The sequence below is a fragment of the Acyrthosiphon pisum genome, chromosome X, assembly GCF_005508785.2.
Source record: "Acyrthosiphon pisum isolate AL4f chromosome X, pea_aphid_22Mar2018_4r6ur, whole genome shotgun sequence".
Classification (NCBI taxonomy): Eukaryota; Metazoa; Arthropoda; class Insecta; order Hemiptera; family Aphididae; genus Acyrthosiphon; species Acyrthosiphon pisum.
This window is the reverse complement of record NC_042493.1, coordinates 92,309,961-92,326,522: the sequence shown is the minus strand read 5'-3', so window position 1 is coordinate 92,326,522 and position 16,562 is coordinate 92,309,961. Positions and strand designations below refer to the sequence as shown.

The 16,562-nt window shown below is 29.9% G+C and overlaps 2 protein-coding genes across 5 annotated transcripts in view; both read left to right on the top strand.

Annotated features, from left to right (window-relative positions):
* LOC100166561 overlaps nt 1-2,076 on the top strand; it is a 4,590-nt gene extending 2,514 nt beyond the window's left edge. Inside the window, exon 3 of the mRNA XM_016801861.2 lies at nt 1,963-2,076. Coding sequence (XP_016657350.1) covers nt 1,963-2,076 — 114 coding nt within the window. The remainder of the gene's footprint in view (nt 1-1,962) is intronic.
* A 3,324-nt stretch (nt 2,077-5,400) lies between these two features.
* Nucleotides 5,401-15,626, top strand: LOC100166298. Of its 4 annotated transcripts, none has more exons than XR_003839767.1 (7): nt 5,401-6,213; nt 7,410-7,945; nt 10,948-11,026; nt 12,377-12,555; nt 12,610-12,643; nt 14,647-14,857; nt 15,221-15,335. XR_003839767.1 is itself a non-coding variant. In XM_016801847.2 (6 exons), exons 1-5 carry the CDS (start codon nt 5,597-5,599, stop codon nt 14,823-14,825), a joined length of 1,590 nt encoding a protein of 529 aa, XP_016657336.1. In that variant the 5' UTR covers nt 5,407-5,596; the 3' UTR covers nt 14,826-14,857; nt 15,221-15,335. The 4 variants fall into 4 exon arrangements, 2 of the variants coding, with proteins under 2 accessions (XP_016657336.1, XP_001948770.4); XR_001678941.2 differs by having other exon boundaries at nt 5,404-6,213; nt 14,647-14,821; nt 15,221-15,356; XM_016801847.2 differs by lacking the exon at nt 12,610-12,643 and having other exon boundaries at nt 5,407-6,213.
* The last annotated feature ends 936 nt before the right edge of the window (nt 15,627-16,562 follow it).

Sequence of the window (16,562 nt, the reverse complement as noted above, 5' to 3'; positions counted from 1 at the left end):
GAAATTACATATTAAAAACCTAGGATAACTATTTTAGTTATTTTGTTGTGATTGTATAATATTATTCGTGGGTACTTGAAACTTCTAAAGTATACTATTATATATCTATGATAGTACCACGGTTTTTTGTTGATGTATAACGCGTTATAAGTACCTAATAAATATTATGATATGATTAATTTGGAATTTATTATAGGTACCTAATATAATATTATGTCTTATACCTACCTAGACTAACATACCGTCTCCGCTCAGAATCGTTTTTCTTATACAATGATATTATATCATTGAATTCAAATTTAACACCATCCATTATACAGTGACCCACTTGTAACCTACTGTACAGCAGAGCGAAATCCACTTACCCACCTTTTTTTTTATTAAGCTAATGTATAGCTTTTATCGCGGGCCTGGCGTGGTGACTGAAAAAACATTTTTCGTAACGAAAAAGCGTGACCGTAAGATGTTATTATTATTTTCGTTATTTACAGTCTAACCAGTTGCTAAGCAAAAAAGTCTCGAATAAAATATTTCCGTACGGTGTTTATCTACCATTATCAACAAAAAAACTTGAATTAATGTCATACAAAAATAAATATAGTCATAATTACATGATACATTATAGCTACAAAATTGTTATGCAATAGCTTTACCGCGGCAGTCCCCGAGTGCCTCAGACTTTTATTTAATATTCAGAATTCGTCGAGTACTCGAATTTTTTTTTATACTCGGCATTTGTCGAGTACTCGAATTTTGAACTCGACTCTACTCGAAATAATTGAAACTTGACTCGACTCGAAATTAAAAAAAAGAATACTCGTCCAACACTATTATATTATATTATATTATTTAATTATTACTAGGTATATTAAAATATACTACTACATTTGTTAAAACTAAATAATATATTTAAAACAGTAGGTTACAAGTGGAGCACTGTGATAAGTTGAATTGAATTATATAATATAATTTGTAACATTAAAGAATTTTTCGTCATTATTATTTTTAAAATATATTCCCTGAACATACCTTTTACATTAATTATCATTTAATATTATTAACAAGTTATTGCGCGTTTAATTCGAAACAACAACAATATTATGTAATACCTGTCCTCCGATCTACCCGTCTACAAGTCGTGGTGCACTGGTGCCCCACCATCCGTTACCGTCGAGTGCTTTTGTCGCGACCGCCGGTATACACTGCAGGGCATCCTGTACCCCAAATTATAATCATTGTACCAAAAATCCTATACTACGGCACTGATCAGCCCCACTACAAAGACAAATACGAAGCTCTGTCGCTTGCCTAGTGGCCCAGCACCATCGTCGACCCATCATCACTATTTTTACGGACCACTGACAGCATGTACGTTTGCCATGTCAAGTGTCTGCTGTATTGTACACTGCACAAAAAATCTCATGGCCAACACGTCAAAGGAAATAGCCGTTCATTTTGGGCCATATTGTATTTCACGATGTAATGCTACCGAGCCATGATGGGCTAAGTCAATCCTGCGGGCCCGAGGCCGGGTGAAGTCGCCACCAACCAATACAAGGTCAAACAACAGCTCAAAACTCTGGTCATCATTTGTCGTAGTGTATAAATTGACCTGTTGTACCCCTCTTTCCAAGCACGTAATAAGAGGTGTCCCCTTTTTTCCCTTTTCTTGTTCTCATATTTAAATTCCGACTGTCGCAAGTCACCTGTCGCTGTGGCGATTATTAATTTTATTGAAAAATGCTTTGCAAAATCCCACCCGGTTACCCTGCGAGACAGTCACGAGCAATGTGTCTGCCTTCTCCTGTGGACTGAGATTTTATTATTATTTAAAAAGCAAAAAATGACAAAGATGTGTTTTCGGACGAATAAAATTATTATAATTATTAAAAAAAAAAACACAAATCATGTGACTCTGGACGAATAAAAAATTATTATATTTAATAAATACATGTCTTGCAGGTGATGGTTGCCTGTTTGACGGTCATGTGTTCGAAAGTCATATGTGTTCGAAAATGTGTGTTCGAAAGTTCATGTTATCAAACATATGACTTATCGAACATATGGCTTTTCTAAGATACAATTTTTTGATGACATAAACTTTCAAACATACATGGTTATTGGACTCACAAGCATAATAATATTATAATAATTGTAATTTATAACAATTTAATATTTATAAAACCCTATTAGAATTCCCGGTATTTCAGTTATTGCTTAACCGATCTGTACGACCTCTGTCCTTTGCTTTAAAAAATTTTAATTTATGTATTTTTTTTTTACCTGTAGACTCAAGTAGGTATCCTGAATATTTTTAAAATTAAACATGAAAATATGAAATTATCTCATATTTATCTAGATAAAATTTAGTATAATTATCTTTATCTAGATAAATTATTAGTTATCTATACCCAACACTGTGTATATGATATTTTTAATGTAACACGGCGTTTAGTATATGCAATATTGATACTTATAAGTTATGATCAATTTATTATTATCATACTTTTACCTACATTTCATTTTGACATCTCGGCTTTAATCAATCTATTAATAAATGTTGCTCCTCACCAAACCACAAACTTTATATACCATAAATTATTTATCTATATCATTACATGATAGTATAATAATACGTAAATCACTAATTATTTACTCTTCTATTGTGTATAAGTATTATTTTCCTTGTACATCTGAAGACTTAAAACCAACAACAAGACATCTCAATTAATAAAAAAAATCAAGAGACACTTAAGAATATCTCTAAAATTAAACAATAGTTTTAAAAATTAAACAAAAATATATTATTTAATTCTGACTTAATTTTGTATAATAGTAGAAACTAGAGACGAATTTTCAAAATCAAATTTCTATGATACAAAAACCAAAAATAAAATCTTGGCACTGTGTAATTGTTGCATTAAATAAAATCCAGACATCTCCACTATATGATATCTTTGTATATGACATTCGGATTTGTCTTGTTGTTTCTTCAATTTCTTAATTTTAACCGACATTTATATTTATATTATATTGATATTGATTGTAGTATAAAAATGTATTGAATATTTACGTTGTGTTATCATTTTGTTTTTTATATTTATAGTTGTTGAGCTATAATAATAGTTATGTATAAGAAGCTAATCCAATAACTTAATGTCCTTAATGTCAATATTTATTTTCATTTGATTTATCGTTACGTATCCAACATATCCACTGATTCTTAATAGTTGTATCGTCCTTGCATACTTTTTATTCAAATATATTTTCACCAAGACTAGTGCGCAGCCGAACTAGGGCTGAAAATCACTAATTTAATCATTAGTTTCTTATACTTAAATATAAAAATAAATCTATAAATTGTATTTCGAATTTAACCCTTATAGATTCAGTATGTCCGTCTGTCTGTCCGTCCGCGTGTCACAGCCACTTTTCTCCGAAACTATAAGAACTACACTGTTGAAAATTGGTAAGTAGATGTATTGTGTGAACCGCATTAAGATTTTCACATTAAATTAGAAAAATTAAATAAACTTTGTAGGTTCCCCATACTTAGAATTGAAACTCAAAACATATTTTTCATCCAACCTATACGTGTGGGGTGTCTATGGATAGGTCTTCAAAAATGATATTGAGGTTTCTAATATCATTTTTTTCTAAACTGAATAGTTTGCGTGCGAGAGACACTTCCAAAGTGGTAAAATGTGTGTGTGTGTGTGTGTGTCCCCTATAACTTCTAAAATAAGAGAATGATAAAACTAAAAAAAAAAATATATGATGTACATTACCATGCAAACTTCCACCAAAAATTGGGTTGAACGAGATCTAGTAAGTAGTTTTTTTTTCTATAAGTAGATAAGTAAAGAAGTAAATAAGCAAATAAGGAAATAATAATAATATAACTATTATAGCATGGCTTGATCGGTACCGGGTGCGGAGCGCCCGGGGGGCAGGTTCCCGACTGCGCTTTTCCGAGTGGGTAATATTATTATAATATTAGATAAGACTTCTGCTGGACCTGGTTGTTGGAGCCAAAGTTCGTGCCGGCCGTACAAAACGACTTATTATTTATGTTACTTCCTGCTACGGAACCCTTCATGTTCGAGTCCGACTCGCACTTGGCCGCTTTTTTTTTTTAAAGTATGACGGTCAAATTTAGGTATAACTAATAAATATTAATATTAATAATTTTAAAATATTAAACCAATAACAATAATACAAATATAATTTATAAATAATCAAGATTATAAAACAATTACTTTTGACTTTTTTTGTCCGACTATTTTTCTTAAAAATACATTTTTTTATAAATAGATTTTGAAAATTGCAAATTTTTGAAGCTCTGCACCTTGGTAGTAAAATAATGTATATCGTAATATAGTATTCATATTATTTTGTGTTTCAGATGTTGTTAACTTAATTGAGAAACATATTAAAATTATTGAGACCAAGGGAATCAAATATTGATAACAATAATTGAGGGAAAATCCAAAACGTATTATTGTCAAAATACTGATTTTTCAGTAGAAACAATTTTCTGTATGTTAATATTTCCATTTAAAACAAACTTTTTATAAATAGATGAATAATTTTGAAGAAAGTTTTTTTTTTAAATTATTTAACAATATATATTTATACTTAAAACGATTCAAATGTGTTAAATATTTTAGAATAATATTTTTAATTTAATTTCAAACTTATACCTATAGGTATACCTACAACACGGGAATTAGAAAGTTTTGTAAAACATAAAAGTGACGATTTGAAAATAGTTCGTTTTGGTATAAATAACAATTTGGCGTAAAACTAAAAAAGTGTACGTTTTGATTTTCTAAATATCATTCTTATAAGGAAGATAAGAAAATAGTACATTCAACGTTTTGATCTATTCTGACGATGCCATTTATTTTATCGATGTTTTTTTCCATAAGAATCGATATCTAACTAAGTTTTGTCAATTTTGGCAATAGAACGGTTTGTATTTTCACCCCTCAATTACGATAAGCAAAGTATATGTGTTACAATGTTTATACAACAAAAAAAGTAAAGAAAAAAAACAGGTCTTTAAACACTATGAAGATGTGATATCATAAACAAATTCTAAGTAAATTGAATTAAAGTAAATTTATTTTGTAATATTATTACTTTTTTACTTGGCAAGAAAATATATACTTTATATGACGCAGCACACGAAATACGTGAACAAAATAAACAAAAGGCTTTAGAAGTTCATTATAGTTTTAAATTAAATATCTATTTTTTTTTTACTTATTAACCATTTTTAACATGGAGTACGACGAAGTGTAATGTTGTAATTAAATTTAAGCCATAAATAACTAAACCCTAAAATATTTAATATTGACAATTCGTAAGACCTAACATGATACAAATAATAATCATAATTCATTACACGATAATATAATTATATTTAGGCAACGAAAACCGGTATACATTTTATTACATTTTTGTAGTATTATATAAGAGCGTGGCGGTCGGTGGCGGCGGCTCGTCGAATGGTCTCCATTGCTGACATACACGGCGGCGAGCGGTCGCGATAGTGAATGTGCTGACGCCGCCCAAACAGTGTGCGCACACGATGAACACCATCCGTTCGTGTTTCGCCACCATAGTCGCGTTTCTCGTCATCGCGATCGGCTGGTGGGCCACCGACGCTGTGGTCTGTTGCAACAGTAGTTCGGTCGCGACTGTCGGCGGAGACGTCGTCGCGTCATGCCAGAACAAAAATCGGACGTTCCACACGATCGAGGCGATCGGCGGTGTGACGTGCGATGACGACCGGACGGCTGTGCCGGTCCGGAAGTGCTGTCCGCTGGGCCAGTCGTACAATCCGAAAGAACGGTTCTGCCGACCAGGCAGGGCGGACGGTGACGAGCACCTGCAGCGGATGGTGCAACTACTGAGGGACGAATTCCGGGCGGTGGCCGATGCGGTGATGGTGGGTTACGACTATGAGCAGCCACTGTGCGACGCAGCGGACGTGCTAGTCGACGTGCTCACCGTGGAGGTGAGTAGGCTGATGGATACGTACTCGTCAGTCCTCGAGTTGCCGCCGGGCTACTGCTTCGACCTGACGCCATCCGATGAGCTGGTGGCCCGGACGTGCCAGCCACGCGACCAGATCTGCGGCCAGGAAAATTACACGTGCGTCCACAAGTGCTGCAAGGGCGACCGGATGATAGTCGACGACCCCAAGTAAGTCCACAGAGGCCAATATTTAAGTATAAAGTTGTACATAATGCTTTATATATAAGGCGTATATACAGCTGCAGCTGGTGCCGTGGTTTTTTGCCGGGAATGGGATGGTGGAGGTTAGGAGTTGTCCTTATTGGAAAAATGTTAAATGTGTGTGTTTATATTTTATACACAAAGTGGCGCCGAGAACATGTTTCAGTGGTATTCCCAGTGTTGACATTATCTAGATAAATGTATCTTTCCAACAAAAAAAAACACATTATACAAAAATTTTAATTCTTCAACGAAATGTCTATAGATTATATTTTATGTACATATTATAATTAATCGGCTTCGCCCGTAAACCAAAATTAGTTTAAAGCAGTATAAACTGCATAATATGGTATTAAGAAGTATTATCCACTAAAGTGCAGTAGTGTTCATTTTTCTGTGAGTTGGTAATACGGTAATAGCTATTATTAATGTATAAGTCAATACTAACGTAGATAAATAACGTACAGAGATGTGAATTGGTTCATGGTGTAAATTGCTTAATATTAATCTAATTAAATACTTTGAAAATTGCATTGTGTATAGGATATAATAATATATATACATGGTGAAAAGTATCAAGTCCCTACGAATTATATTTTTAAATTACAATAAAATAACTAAAATCATTTTTTTTTTAAATATCGAATAATTTTGTAAAAAATTGAACTTGAAATATCTTAAAAAAATTATTTTAATGCCGGATTGTATGAACAATTACTAAACATTTACCTAACGAATCAATAGTGAACATGATTAAACATGATTTCGTAACCCACGATTGCACCATTACATTTCATTGAACTATTAGATAAATTACTTGTTCATAGGTTTTTGAATTGCAGCTAAAAATAAAAATTGTTTGATGAGAAATCATTATTTTATATTTAAATATCCCATTTTCACATATTTTGAATTTCAAAATCTCACCAAAAATGTATATGAATTTACTATAAACTTAAATTTTAATTAGATACAAAAAAAAAAAAAATAGATATAATAGGAATATTTTCTTCCGTAGAGATTCCGATATTACTAAAATTTTTAATATTTTCAAAGTACCGTATTTACAACCGACCAAAATATTTATACTTGTACAAAAATATAAAATATCTTTTAAAATATTGTCTGACACTATACACTAACGAGTATAATATATCATGCAGTGGTCCGCAGTGCAAGCAGAGCATGAAGCCGTTTAAGATGTACGCCTACGACCACTATAGATTCGAGGGCCCCAGCTCTAATAGCCATGGAGTGTCCCTCTCGGATAACACGGTGCTGCCGTACTATGTAGAATTCAATTGCTCACACGGGGACAAAGTGAACTTCGAGTTCGTGTTGACCGTGAATGGCAGCCTTTACCTTTTTGACGAAGACCTGTACGTACCGGACACGGAATACTGCGTGGAGTATTCACCGGTGGCCAAGGGCAATGTGGTGTTCATATGCGACGTTAACGCCGTATTTAAGATCCCACGTGTGCGTGACAGCTCGATTCCCTTATTCCATCGGGCGAGTTACGTGGCGTCTGCCGTGTGTCTGGCGCTCACTCTGCTCGTGTACAACATACTGCCCAGCCTCCGGAATATCCGCAACTACTACGTCAAGTGCTACATCGGCCACCAGTTCGTGTCGTACGTCTGCGTAATTGCCCAAATTAGTATGGAAAACGAAAAAGGCCGAATGTGCGTTATATTCGGTATGTCTTACCAACATTGTTATTATTATGTATTTGATTAATTCCTACCACATTTCCACACACCTTATGACAAATAAATATACCTAAGTCTCTTAAGGTTCCAGCTAAATAATATGTAATAAATTGATTTGTGAAAAAATATATAACGACAAAATACGCTGTACAAATACATCCAAGTCAATGTATCCAACTGAAATAAAATCCATGGTTAAATAACCAATAGATGGAATACAAAATCCCCCAAAAAGTATTAAATAATGTTATTAAAAAAAAATATTAATAATAGTATTAATTTTGTAAAAGAATCATACAATTATCAACTTGATCAATGAGCAATAATTATAAAATTTCCATTTAAATTAATATTCAAATACTTCTGTTATTATATAATCAGTTTCTATTTTAGTAATTACGTGTTTTTGTGTAACATTGTTCAATTGTTTTATGGCCAAATAAATAAAAATCTAGAATGGAAATCTAAATAATCAGGAGATTAATGCCGATTTTAAATAGCCAATTTACACTTTTCGAATTTACACTCGAATTTAATTTAATTTTTATTTTCGTGTCTGTCAAATGCTTGGATTTTCTTCAGCAGTATCTTTTCTGACAGGAAAGTGAATCTAGTGGGTACTTTTGGGAGGTCAATGTTTTCCCAATAGTTTACAAAGCGCCCGGATAAAAAATAAAAATTAGAGAAAAACGGGAATTTTTACGCAAAATCAGTATTTGACAAAATCAATTTTGGTTTTTGGTGTAACTATAAAACAAATGAACGTAAATACATTAAATTTTCACTAGATGTATATATTTTCTATACATGATAATATTTTAAAAATATGTTGATTTGTTTTGAATTGTTTAAAAACATTATCAGCAGTGTTGGGAATAGATTACTAAGAAATTGTCTATATAACATAATTTTAACAAAACATTATTTAGATAAAAATAAAGATAACATAAATGTAATTTGTCTAGATAAAGATAAATACAACAATACATTTATCTAGCAACACAGTTTCAAGCCGTTAAAAATAAAAGGTTTAAAAACTATCGTAGGTACATTTAATGTTGACTGAATGTTTATATTAACTTTTTCTATACACCATAACATTTTCAAAGTATTTTGACTTATTTTCAGCTGTTTACGGACATTTTCAGTTTCCATTTTTTTTAGTTTTTTTTCTATAAATATCAATGAAATTTTATTTGTTGGTTAAAAAGCTTAAAAATTATATAGAAATTTTCTAGTATATTTTTTCAAAGGCAGATGAAAAAAAAATTAAAATCCATATTCACAATTCATTTTCATAAGCATTTAAAGTTCAAATATGGACAATATAAATGACAAAAATTTGAAAATTATTTTGAGTTAGAAATTCATAAAAAATTTTATTTTGAAATCTAAGATTTGAAAATAAAATACAAGATTATTCATGAGTTTATCTATCTTTATCGAAAAAAAAATGTCTTCAACCAAATCAAATTAAATTTTTATGAGCGATGAAGTTCATATTTTTACAATATTGGATATTCACTCGATTTCTTATGAAGCAATTTTGTTATTTTGTTGTTATTCAAAAACAAATAATTGTAGACACATGAACATTTTTCTAAATATTTATATTTTCATTTTCTATACACCATAATATGATTTTAAAAATAATTTGACTCTTTTTGAGCTGTTTACCGACATTGTTAGTTTTCAACTTTTTTAGTTTTTTTTTTCTATAAATATCAATACAATTTTATTTGATAGGTAAAAAAGCGTGAAAATGTAATGCAAGACTCCTGATATATTGTTACAATAGCATTTGAAAAAAATTGAAAATACCTTTACACAATTTTTTTATAAGCATTTAAAGTTCAAATTTTGATCAAATTTAAAATTTAATAATTATTTTGTATTTAAAAATGTATACAATTTTCAACTTTTATAGCTAAAGATTAAAAATTTAAAACAAGGTTTCACGTAAATAGGTAAATATTTAAACTACATTATTTACAATAATATCATCAAATATGCTTAGTAATATTGGCTGACTGACAGTTTTTGCTCAGAATCGTTTTTCTTATACAATGATGTTATATAATTTAATTCAAATTTAACACCGTCCATTACAGTGACCCACTTGTAACCTACTGTACAGCAGAGTGACAACCACTGCCCAACTTTTTTACTATTACTAGTATTAATACTATAATTATAAATTTTTCATTGTAACTATTATTATCTCTACTTTGTACTATCTGTTATCCTAATGATTGTAATGTTGTTGTTTATTATAACAAGAGAACTGGCATGCGCGAGGCATGAGCTACCCTATTGTCTTAGCATGATAAAAAAAATCTAAAAACACCCACTGAGTCTTAAGAAGGTAATACCTTTTATTGAAATCAGTCAAGTTGTTTCTGATATTAGATGAAAGCAACTTGCGTTTGTTTCGTTCGTTTACACAAAATTACTACAGCCATACATTTTCTTATAGGTGGCGCGTACCTATAGATATTTTCACCCCAATACAATTATTCTTATCTTTCTTAAATTTCTTTTACTTTCTATTCATCTTAAAACTTTATTGGCCAGCGACTCCAAAGAGTATTTCAGATTCGGCCCTCCTTAAATTAAGATTGGAGAGTGGATTAGTATATTCCCCTCGGCTTGACAATATAACAAGATAGTTGGAACTTAATAAACCATCATCAAAATGTGCCAACTGACATAACATTTTACTGGGAAAAGTATGAAGTTCCAAATTCAGAAAATTAAGTTCCAATTACATCCAAATAAAATATTGGTCAAGGTTTGAAGTGAAAATGGCAATGTGGGAGGAGGCAACTTCATGCGACTAATTGTCCATGCATCTAAAAACTAAACAACAATAAATTGAAATATTACTTTTCTTAACGGTATACATCTTTTAGCTTCCACATTATATATACTATTAATTATTATTTTATTTTTTTTGAGTATTTTGGGTTAATTTAAACTGTATTTTTAGGTTATATTAGTTTATTTGTATTTCTTTCAACATTATGCTGGTCAAACGTAATATGCTTCGATATTTACTGGATGATAAGGTATGTGATTATATTCTTACCTAATATAGTAAAAAAATGTGTAAAACAATAACGTGTATATTTATGTGGTGTTAAAAACTACTAAGTTACAAATTAGTATTAAATAAGCAGAAAATTATAATAAACTTAAAAGTAATAACCGCATATTGTCATGTTTTAATAAAATTATACGGTTACGGCATAAGACTTAAAAATTCTTTGATTTCACCGTAATTCTTTAAGTTTACGGGCGTGACATAAATCGTTAACATACATGGTACCACTAACTGCATATTTGTGCACAACATAATATTATTGTTATAATGTAAATCTTTTCATAAAATTAATACAATATATATTATACCTTGGACTGCTATTATTACTGTCATAACCACTGTCAGTTTTGGTTATGGTGGTAGGCGATGGTTGGCCCCACTCTCTGGTATATGCAAATGTGTAAATTTAACGTAACTCTAAGTAATCATAACGTCAAACATTGATAATCTATAGATAAAAATGTTAAATCTATAGGTAAAAATAGAAGATATGTATATATATATACATATATGCAAAATATTTTCAGCCCCCCCCCCCTGAACTTGTCAAGAACCTCCCATGGTCGTATACTTCGTATAATTATGTATCGTTTGGAACAAATAATAATCGGAAAAAAGTATATAAATAGCAATTATTATAATAAAGTCGTGTGTGAAATTCTTATACCCATAAATTAAATAATAATTGTTTAATAATTTTTATTAAAAAATCGAATAAAATTGTAAAAATAAATTTAATTCATTATTAAAATTCAACAATAGACAATCAATCGATAATAATTGTTCATCAGTAGAAAATTTTGTTTTCTCAGTATCGTTTAACATCCAAGCATAATATATTACGAAACGCGCTTACGGCTCGTAAGTAGAAATCAAATTTAACATCGTAAAAATGTAAAAGTGAAATTTTTATTCGAAAAAGAAATTTATGTTTTTATATTTTATTGTTAGATTTTATCTAAATAAAGAAGAGAAATTATTTAATTAATATTGTGCAACAAAACAAAAATAAATAAATAATAATAATAAAATTCATCTAATTATAAAATCAATATAATATTATTTTTAATGGCAATCAGAAAAAATAATAGGTAAGAATAATCAAAATTGAAATCAAAATCAAAATATTTTATTTCGAATTCATAATCTGGTTTATAATACTATATTATACCTATTATCTAATGCATTTTACCAGCGTCCAGTATACCATATTATAATATAAGGTGGTGCTTCTATAATCTAAAAGTACAAATTATAACAGTTCATATAGCTGCATATAATATTTTCAACTTTAGTTTCAACATTTTTAATTTAGGTACAACATTTCAATAAACAGAAATACATCAACATCAGTACGTACCATCATGTACTATTTTTACAGTTGGGGACTTCCAAGTATTTTCGTATGTTCTGGTTTTTTTTTTGAATATTCACAAAAAAAATTTCTACATGAATTAGTACCCAATTTTGAAGCATATGGTTGCTTTTACTACAGTAAGTTCACATAATTATTTTTAATTAATTAATTTCTAAAATTTTATTTTTCAGATTTGAATATTGTAAATTTTGGCTCGGTGTATAGGTATGTTAATATTTTATGAACACAATATAATGTAATCATAGGCGGTCTCATGATTTTACTTTTGGTGCAGCACATTTAATTACACATTTAATATAAAATACGCATTCATTCCTAAAGTAGGATAGGCCATTCGAGCATTTGAGAAAATCTTGAAGGGCTGCTATAACATTTTGGGCTGGTATGACAAAATGGCCGCAATGCGGTATTTCAATTTTTATGGCAAGTATATAAAACTATAGTACACTATCAACAAATGCGATCAAGTCATTATTATTTATTAATATGCCTCATATATGGGCTATTGGGCCACCATAACAAATTATGGGCCGGAAGAAAAATATTTTTTGAAGAGCCGAGACTACCCAAACCGCCGAATGATACAATTATATTTTCTAAAATAGCATGTCTTATAGGACTTCATTCGATAAAAATATAAATAAATTGTATAGTACCTTTTCACATATATAGGTAACCTACTAGGGCAAAATTAATACAGCGAAAATAGCATATGACATAATATAGAATATTTTTATTTTCCACTTTACACTTAGTTTGTACTCTTCCAATAGGTATTAGCAGACATGGTCCATGCACCATCTAAACAGACTGACATTACTGATGTCCAATTTTTCGTCATAGTTTTAGGCTTAAGGAAATTAGTGAATCAAGTAGTTTTTTAACATCTTTGAACTATGCATTCCTACTCATAATGATAAATAATTTCAATGAAAAATATCAATACCTATCAATAATTATTTAACAATTTTAAAACCTAAAGTGTAACGATCTACAAGAATAAAAAGCCGTTATAGAAAATTGAATTCGATTAATATGACGTGTCATTGTACCAATGAATAGTGCCATAGATATAATATATATTGTCTATCACCATCTAGCATTTGGTAGTTATTTTATTCAAACAAATCCTTGTTACCTTAATCGTTCGGTTCGTTCTCAAAAGTGGCACCAAACCCTAGCTACATTGTCTGCTATACACGAGTTTTAAGTGGATGATGGACAATTGTATACAATCTATAGTGCGTTTCATAGCAATAGCGAATCGACGCTAACGCGCTACATGGTGGTTTGTCTCAAACCAGGGGGCTTCAAACTAGGATCGAAATATGTTTAAAATATTCGTTATCAATTTTAAATTTGCCAAGCATCATTACACGATAGCTTAAATTATTAAACCCTAAAATAAAACACCACAAGGCGCGTTCGAGTCGCATTTGTTATGAAACGCACTATTGGGGAAGCAGGTTAACAAAACGCGTTTTGGTGGAAACGGTTTGTACCTCCCGATTCGGGATGTATAGATATAGTTTTATATTGGATATTTTACTTTTTATAATAAATTATTTTTGTCATCGAAACTTTATACGCTTTTATAGCTAACTGTATACGTTGGTAATTACCAACTTAAGTACAATTTCTACTAATATTATCAAATACATTCAAATACACTTCACTTAAAGCAAAATGTATGTGAAATGTCGGAAAAATACATACGATATCCCGACTCCACGTAGTGGGGTACCCGTCTAACCATCAGTACGATAAACGTCGACAGCGCTCCCAGTGTTAAACTGTCATCTCAATAGTATTAATGACTTGTTTTAAATTGTTTGCTTAAAGATAATAATAGATGGTATGATTATAAGTTTAATATTAATACGCAATAATACGACATTAGTTATATAAGTTTTTACCTATTTAACTACACAAAACACAAATGCATACACCCATAATAAGTAGTAGTATAGGTAGATTGTTTTTCAAAGAAAAACATACCCACCTTTGTTGCCTAAAATTTTAAAATACTAGTTTAATTTTGATTAAAAAATATTTGTTATAATCGACGGTATAAGTGTTTGTATAAAGTTTCACATTTTGCGATATAACTTTGAATGAACATCGGCGCCATTAGTTTTCTATATTAAAATTGTATATTGCATGGTCATAAATATATAATTATTAATTTATATTTAATATTTTTCTAGATATGTCTGGCTTGGGAAGTGTAGTTTTCATCATGTTACCAGTGTTTGTTATACTGACTGTCAATTTAGTTTTGTTCAGGGTAACTTCTAATCATTCTTCAAGAATTAAATCTGAACTGAATGAATTAAATCGAACAGACTCAAATACAGAAAATGTTCTTCTTCACAAAGAGAAGTAAGAATACAGTAGGGTACTTTCCATTCACATAAGGTACATACCTTATATAGTCTGTTAAGTTCTTTTGGAACCTACATATACATTTTTTAAACATCATTAAATATTCAAAACTTTAATCTCTGTGAGATAAGTAAAATATAAGTGATAAACGTCTAAAAATATGATCATAATAAAAAATCTATATTTTTATCTTGAACTATAGTACAACATATTATATAGATAATGTGACGTTATTACTAATATTAATCTAAAAGTTTCATAAATTTAAAGATAGTAGTTTCCGTCTTCTTTATTAGTTAATAAAAAACTTCTAAAAATTTTTGATTTATTGGTCAAAAAAAAATGTATATCGTTTCGTTTGACTTAATATAACTTTTAATTTTTAATTTTTTACAGATTTGTAATGAGCTTCAAACTATTTCTGATTATGGGAATTCCATATTTTTTTACGTTACTATCTATTATATTACAAATTGAAGGAGCAATACGGTACATTCTTTATGCAGCTAGCAGTCTACAAGGTGTATTTATATGTATTATACTTGTGGCCAAGCCCCAAATTATTAATGACTTACGGAAAAAGATTGGATGTTCAATGGATCACAGAGAGTCGACACAAGTTAACACTACCTCTGGGTCGTCATAAAAGTGGCACTGGGCAGTGCTCATAAAAGTTATAATGATTTCTAAATGCAATATGTATATAGAATGTAAATATTTTTATATTATATATTGACTCTAGGCCCTAGGACATAAAAAAAAATCATTATTTTTGTGCATTTAAATATTACGTTTTTGATTTTTGTGGTTGTTATAAAAATAAAATAATAGTTAATAATCAAAAAATACGATTTATCCAATTGTATATGAGGTATGTTATATTTTACTCAAATAATTTATCTTTGTTCTAAATACATAGTGTATACCAATAAAAAAATGATTAAATTCTATCTTACAAAAAAAAAATGTTAATTTGTTTAATTGATGTTTTTCTTGAATTTAAATGTTCACTTTTATTCATTTAAAATAAACTACAAAAAGTATGTTGTAAAGAAAATATAAGCAACAAGTTTTGTGCTACCATCAATTCCATAATTAAATACGCAGGTATACATATGTATACCATAATAATTTAATCTAGGTATCAAAATTAATATTAATGAACTACTGTTTATATACAATTATTAATAATTGTATAATATATTTAATAATTTATGAGCCGTTTAATTTTTATTATTTTCAATAAATTAAAATGTAATTTTTACACAAATACATTTTGACCAGAATTATAATATTGTTACATTTATTATTATTTTGTATCTGTAGTAAAAATAACACTGCGAATATTATATATGTTGTCAAATCATTATTCAGATAAACCGTCTTTTTAAGATTTATGATATAATTAAAATGAGAGTAAAGATTAATCATATCCTTCAAGATTTAATAAAACCAAATTTGCATTGGATCAAAGACCGTGTCATCGCGACGACGTACTTCGCCGGTCGGTACGACCGTATTGGATACCGGTCGCTGGCAACCAGTTCGTGTATTGTTGACGACTGTGATTGTTTACTGTTTAGTGAATTCGTGATCTAGCGCGACGGTATTATTATTATCATTATGCTGAAAACTTTAAAACATAATAATACAATAAACAATCTGGTGATTAAGAGGACGCCACACCCGTATTTGTTGTCTCCGTCTTACAAACGCGTAATATAGCAAAATTACGCTC